The sequence below is a fragment of the Aulonocara sp. 'chitande type north' Nkhata Bay genome, linkage group LG3 (genome assembly GCF_057382095.1).
Source record: "Aulonocara sp. 'chitande type north' Nkhata Bay isolate Kocher_YH1m ecotype deep benthic linkage group LG3, A_spYH_male_GT1.1, whole genome shotgun sequence".
NCBI classification, from domain to species: Eukaryota; Metazoa; Chordata; class Actinopteri; order Cichliformes; family Cichlidae; genus Aulonocara; species Aulonocara sp. 'chitande type north' Nkhata Bay.
The window spans coordinates 28,220,499-28,227,709 of NC_141346.1; the positions used below are offsets into that span (position 1 = coordinate 28,220,499).

Sequence of the window (7,211 nt, forward strand, 5' to 3'; positions counted from 1 at the left end):
TTTCGTTTTTTTTTTTTTTGGTTTGTTTTTTTTAAGGTAACTAACCCACCTTTGATCTAGTAAAAGTACAAACTTTTTGGAGATTTGCTTTCCTGGATGACTGAGAATGCATCAAGACGTAAACAGCTTCCTGAAAGGCACATTGGCCATAGTGAATGAGGCAATTCTGAAAATAAAGTCAGTGAATTCCACGTTGATCCCAACTGTAATTTCTAGAAACAGCATGAATATTCAAGTGTGAGCATAAGACTTATATTATAAAAACAATACTATCAATAAGAATAAAGGAGCGAGCTCTTGGTGTGAGTGAGGTGGCTCTGAAAAGAGCCGTTGCTGGTAGGAGAGCGTGCAGCTTAAGCTCTCTCTCCGCGGATGCGGCGAGCCAGCTGGATGTCTTTGGGCATTATGGTGACCCTTTTGGCGTGGATGGCGCACAGGTTGGTGTCCTCGAAGAGTCCGACCAGATAAGCCTCGCTGGCCTCCTGCAGAGCCATGACAGCAGAGCTCTGGAAGCGCAGGTCGGTCTTGAAATCCTGAGCGATCTCGCGCACCAGGCGCTGGAAGGGCAGCTTGCGGATCAGCAGCTCGGTGGATTTCTGGTAACGGCGGATCTCGCGCAGAGCCACGGTACCGGGCCTATAACGGTGAGGCTTCTTGACGCCCCCGGTGGCCGGGGCGCTCTTACGGGCGGCCTTGGTGGCCAGCTGCTTCCTGGGGGCTTTGCCGCCAGTAGACTTGCGAGCAGTCTGCTTGGTTCTTGCCATTCTTTCTCACTTTCCTTTTACTCTGATAAGAGCAGAAAATGTAGCGAACAGAGGAGACTCGCTGCTCTTATAGTGTGAGACTGGCTGTGACGCGGTGCTGCTCCGGCTCGTGATTGGTGACGGGCTCCACGTGGAGCATCGCCCCGCCTCGGTGTGTGCTGCTCATTGGAGAAAAGTGCATTTTCTCTTAGTCTCGATACTACGAAGAAAAGAACCTGTCAAAATGAGTGGGCGTGGCAAAACCGGAGTAATTGGTTATTAGTTATGTAATCATGCCCCCGTATGCCCCATTATCGTTTGCTTCAAACTTCAGCAATTTATGGGTGAGACTCAAGTACATCGGAGATGGGGACCCCCCGACCCGTGATTATGTTGCTGAAGAGCTGATATTGCAAACATCATGGCTGAATGTGCAGGACATATACTCCTTCATTGCTCTCCCCAGTAAACGGGATTTTGAGCTGTGTTTCACCGAAGAGGCGCCCTTACGTCGCTTCTTAGAGATCTCTCTTTCCAACGCATCACATCCGAAATGGAAAGACTGGCAAGTGGAGTCTTCTGTCCAGGTAGAGGTAGTGACTCTTGTTGTTAAGTTCTGGACTGGAAGGATTCCAGACCAAGATATCGAGCTATATCTTAAAAGGTATTGCGAGATTCTTCAACCCCCAGTCAAGCCAGTGGATAAATTCGGATTCTGGTATGGAGTCCGAAAATACAAAGTTCGGATGCGTAGAGACGAAGCTGGACATATAATCTCTATTCCGAATTCCATCTCGTTGGGCCCCTACAATGGCAGGATTATTTATCCGGGCCAATCGGTGAGGTGTTTCATCTGCCAAGGTCCAGACCACCAGGTGAGAGAATGCCCCACTATCAAATGTTGGAAATGTGGTGAGTTGGGCCACAAGGCTAAAATTTGCCAAAACGAAAGTGAGTGCTCCCTCTGTGGTGCGAAAGGACACACTTTCTTTAAATGCCCCAAGTCTTTTGTGAATATACTGAAATCTTCCCAACAACCTCGACCTTCTGCCACCATGGATTTCCCTTCTTTGGTGGATCCTTCCCAAGTCTTGGATCCCCCCGTGAATGACCAGGTGAGAGAGCCCCCTCCCTCTACTCCCCCCCCCCACCTTCCTCCGACAGCTACCTCACTGTCACTCCCAGTTTCGCTTGGATTGGACAATCCACAAGTGGATGATCAGGATACCCAGTCTAGCCCTGTTCAAAATGAGTTACCATCTCCACTGTCTCAGTCAAGTAAAAAAAGCGACGAGAGTGATGAAGAGCTAGATGGTAACCTAATCATAGAGACATCGGATGGTGAGAATGAAAGCGATAGTGATGACGAAGAAATTGACAGCGAGCAGACACCTGATGACGACGGAGATAGCGAGGACCATGGATCCTTCCCTCTCTCAGAGGCGGCATCTCTGGCTCTTGCTTCGCTGCCCGGGGAAACGAAAGTAAAACGGAAGACCTTCTTTAGTGGAAGTCACCCGGCCCTCAACGAGCTCGTCAACGAGGATACGAGAGGAAGCAGAAAAAGGAGCGTTTCTGCTTCTAGCTCTGGAAGAGATAAGCGGAAGGATAATAGACCAAGTCCTCCGTGAGTAATATTTCTGAGATGGTCTCTCCTTTAGTCAACCTATGAGTAACATCAAAATAATAACATTTAATGTCAGAGGTCTCCAATCAGATAAAAGCAGGAAAAGGAAGGTTGATTTCTTAAAAAGACTTGATTATGATATTTTGTGCCTTCAAGAGATGAGATTAAAGACACACGTAGATGTATGTGAATTAAATAAAATGTGGAACACTGCCCATTCAATAATATCGATAGGGGAAGACAGCTCTGATGGAGTGGGTATTTTCTTTAAAAAAGATGCGGTGAATATAATCAAAAGAAGAGACATAATACCGAGACGACTCCTCCTTGTTGATTGCTGTTATTACGGGCAAAGGTTGCGTATTATTAATGTTTATAATGCACCCGAACGAACGAAAAAGATACAATTGTTGAAAAAACTTAAGTATTTATGTTGAGCTAGTTAATAGGTATGCCTTCGTTGTCATCTGTTGTGATTTTATTTTGAAAGGATGCTTCCTGTTATGCTGCAGAGTGCACGCGAGAGTTCAATAATAAAAACTAAGTGTTGTTCCGGTGAAAAGCCGATGCCCCACGTGTGATTATTCCTCCGTCTAGACAATATAAGTATCTTCAATATTCATGCAGATTCCGCTGGAAGACCCGTCTCTGCTAACAGGTTATGGGCCCAGGAAAACATTGAAGCTACGCCAGGGGAAAGTTTACCACCAGAAAAGTCGCAAAGTACAGCGTGTTCGGTGAGGGCTAGCGTGCTAAGTTAGCACCATGAATAAGCGTGCTGGTGAACCCAGTGGCCGATGGGCAAGGTTGGTTTTTGACGGAGATGAGAAGAATTATGAACTGTGGGAGACAAAATTTTTGGGACATCTTAGATTACAAGGTCTAAAAGACACAATATTGAAAAGTGATGACGACGATGAGGACGACGAAGATAAGAATGCCCAGGCCTATGCAGAGTTAATACAGTTCCTGGATGATAAGAGTTTATCGCTCGTGATGAGAGAAGCTGCCGATGATGGACGCGAGGCACTGAAAATTTTAAGAGACTATTATGCAGGAAAAGGTAAACCAAGAATTATCAGCCTTTATACCGAACTGACTTCTCTGAAGAAAGCAAGCAGTGAGAGCGTCACGGAGTACATCATACGCGCAGAGACATTTATTACAGCCCTGAGAAATGCTGGCGAGACACTTAGTGATGGTCTGCTTGTAGCGATGGTGTTAAAAGGTTTACCAGAAACATTTAAACCTTTTTCCGTTCACATTACGCAAAGTGAATCAGAAATCAAGTTTGCGGAATTTGAAACGAAACTCCGCAGCTATGAGGACACTGAGAAAATGCGCTTAATGGAACAAGAGGATAACATCATGAAGGCGAGAGTGCAACCCAGCGTGAGACCCGCAGCAGCTGCTAATGACCACAGGAGAGACATGTCAGACATAGTCTGTTTTAAGTGTGGCCAACGGGGACACAAGGCCAGAGCATGCCGCTACAGACAGTGGTGCGGTCACTGTAGGAGCAACACCCATCGAGAGTCGACTTGCAGGAGACGACAACGGAATGATGAAGCACGCATAGCCTCGGAGGAGGGCGACAACGCAGAGAGCGACGACACCTATGTCTTCCGGATGAGCGATGACTACGCGGCACCTCAACAGCCACAAGACATCAGGACCAAAGGCCTAATGGTGGATACTGGCGCAACATCACACATCCTGAATGATAAAACAGCGTTCAAGAAATTTAATGACGACTTCCAGCCGGGAACGCACTGTGTGGAATTAGCTGATGGCACCAGGTGTAAAGGAGTGGCTGAAGGCAGAGGAGATGCAGAGGTGTGCTTGATAGACAGCAGAGGGAGACAGTGTAAAACAACACTGAAAGACGCCCCCTATGCATTCCCTCATTTCCACAGAATATCTTCTCTGTGAGAGCGGCCACCACGAACGGAGCCACTATCATCTTTAAGAAAGGAAGGAACGTCCTTCAACACAGAGACGGTACAAAGTTTCACATCCATGAGCACAACAGACTTTATTACCTTGAGACTGTAAGTGAGTACGATGATAAGTGTAATAATTGTTTTGATGTGCAGACATGGCATGAAATTTTGGGACATTGCAATCATAGTGACATTCTGAAGCTACAAAATGTGGTTGAAGGTATGAAAATCAAAGGGAAAACTGACAAAGAAAGTTTGAACTGTGAGGTGTGTATTCAGGGAAAATTTGTCCAGACTAGGAATAGAAACCCTGACAGGAGAGCTGAGAAACCTCTCGAGCTGGTACATACGGATCTAGCAGGGCCGATAGATCCAGAATCACGAGATGGACACAGATATGCATTATTGTTTACCGATGACTTTTCCGGTGCAGTATTTGTATATTTTCTCAAAAACAAAAGTGAAACAATGCAAGCAACTGAAATCTTTTTGGCCGATACAGCCCCACTCGGGAAGGTAAAGTGTATCAGGTCAGACAACGGCACAGAGTTCATGGCAAAGAGTTACCAGGTATTGTTAAACAAACATGGAATAAGACATGAAACTTCAGCCCCATATTCCCCTCACCAGAATGGTACAGCGGAACGTGGCTGGAGAACACTTTTTGATATGGGGAGGTGCATGCTTATTGAGAGTGCCATACCAAAGGAATTATGGACGTATGCAGTTCAAACAGCGGCTATCGTGAGAAACAGATGCTTTAACAACCGGACAGGGCAGACACCTTACTTTTTGCTGACTGGGCGGAAGCCCAATCTATCCAGAATGCGAAAGTTTGGGTGTGAGTGTTATGCTTACAAGCAAAACAAGGGTAAGCTGGATTCTAAGTGTACAAAAGGGATTTTTGTAGGCTACGACAAAAACAGTCCAGCATACAAGGTTTATTTCCCAGACAGCGCCAAAGTGCAAAAGTTTAGGCTGGTTAAGTTTGTAACCAAACACAATGAGGAAAAGCAAACACAAACTGATACGACATCTGAGGATGAAGACATACAGGTGAGGGAGAGACCAAACGTGAACAGGGAAAGCCCCAGTACCAGTTCACAGGAACCAGATACTGACAACCAACCAGAAGTGAACAGTCAGATGCCACTTAGTGATGAGACTGAAAACTCCAGAAGGTATCCTTCTAGAACAAGAAAGAAACCAGATTATCTAAATGAATATGAGTCAGGAGAAGACATTGATGATCAAGTGCTGACTAACATAGACTACTGTTACAGACTGATAAGTAACTCACCCGTGACATTCAGTGAAGCTGCAAGGTCACCCAACTCTAGAGAGTGGAAAGCAGCTATGGATGAAGAAATGCAATCCTTAAAAGAGAACAACACCTTTACCCTAACAATCTTACCTGAGGGAAAGAAAGCAGTGGGGGGTAGATGGGTATATGTGAAGAAAAACAGTGGTGATGGATCAGAAAAATATAAAGCACGGTACGTAGCTAAAGGTTACAACCAGTGTTTTGGGATAGACTATGATGAAACTTTTTCTCCGACTGCTAACCTGACAAGCATAAGAGTATTGATGCAGTGTGCAATACAAGAAAACCTGATTTTGCATCAGATGGATGTAAAAACCGCATACTTGCATGCACCAATAGATTTTGAAGTGTATGTTGAGCAGCCAGAAGGCTATGAAGTAACAGGAAAAACAGATGAGAAACTGGTCTACTAGCTGGAAAAGTCACTTTATGGGCTTAAACAGTCAGGCCGAAACTGGAACAGGACATTACATGACTATTTGATAGAGAACGGTTTCATGCAGAGTCCTGTAGATCATTGTGTTTACACAAGGAAAACAGGAAAAGAAAAAGTGATCATGATCATATGGGTTGATGATATTATTATTGCAGCCAGTGATGAAAGGGTTTTGAAAACTGTGAAGGAAATGCTAACTGCAAGATTCAAAATGAAAGATATGGGGAAACTCAAACATTTTCTTGGTATTGATTTTGAGCAAACCCAAGATTGTGTAAAAATGTTACAAGAGAGATATGTAGAAAACATACTGGAAAGATTTCAAATGCAAGACTGTAAACCAAGATCAACTCCTTGTGAACAAAGGTTGAACTACAATGATGATGCTGAGAAAATGAACAATGTCAGAATGTACAGAGAGGCAGTAGGTAGCCTTATTTACTTGACCTCTTGCACACGACCAGATTTGAGTTTTGTTGTAAGTAAGCTGTCACAGCACTTCAAAGAACCAGCTGTGGAACATTGGACTACTGTGAAACATGTTCTAAGGTACCTGAAACAATCAAAAGACAAGACATTGTGCTACAGGAAAAGTGACAAAGATTTGAGAGTACAAGGTCACAGTGACTCAGACTGGGCTGCGGATGTGACTGACAGGAGGAGTACTACAGGTTACTGCGTAAGCCTGAATGAAGGAGGTACTTTGGTGTCATGGCGAACAAAGAAGCAGCCAACTGTTGCCTTGTCAACTTGTGAAGCAGAGTACATAGCTTTGGCAGCAACAACACAAGAATGTTTGTACTTGACACAACTGTTGCAAAGCATGTATGAGCATCAAAAGAGACCGCCAAAGATTTTTGAGGACAATCAAGGGACTATTGCATTGGCAAAGAATCCTGTTAACAGACAGAGGTGTAAGCATATCGATATCAAATATCATTTTGTGAGATCAACAGTTAATGCTGGAAATTTGATATTGGAGTATTGTCCGACAGGTCTGATGGTGGCCGATGTTATGACAAAGCCAGCAACAAAGGGGAAGTTATTGAAGTTTGAGAAATATATGTTTGGAGTGTAAACAAATAGTAAAGAAAAACAGTTTCTTTTGGAATGCATGTAAAGCTGACAACGTGAGTGC

General features: G+C 44.5%; 1 protein-coding gene and 1 pseudogene across 1 annotated transcript; one reads left to right on the forward strand and one right to left on the reverse strand.

Moving 5' to 3' along the window:
- Positions 1 to 764, reverse strand: LOC147334998 (histone H3). Its single transcript, XM_086287001.1, has one exon. The coding sequence runs from the start codon at positions 762 to 764 to the stop codon at positions 354 to 356; it is 411 nt and encodes a 136-aa protein (XP_086143127.1). The 3' UTR covers positions 1 to 353.
- Positions 765 to 1,172: 408 nt separating this feature from the next.
- LOC147334999 (uncharacterized) lies at positions 1,173 to 2,374 on the forward strand (annotated as a pseudogene).
- Positions 2,375 to 7,211: the final 4,837 nt, after the last annotated feature.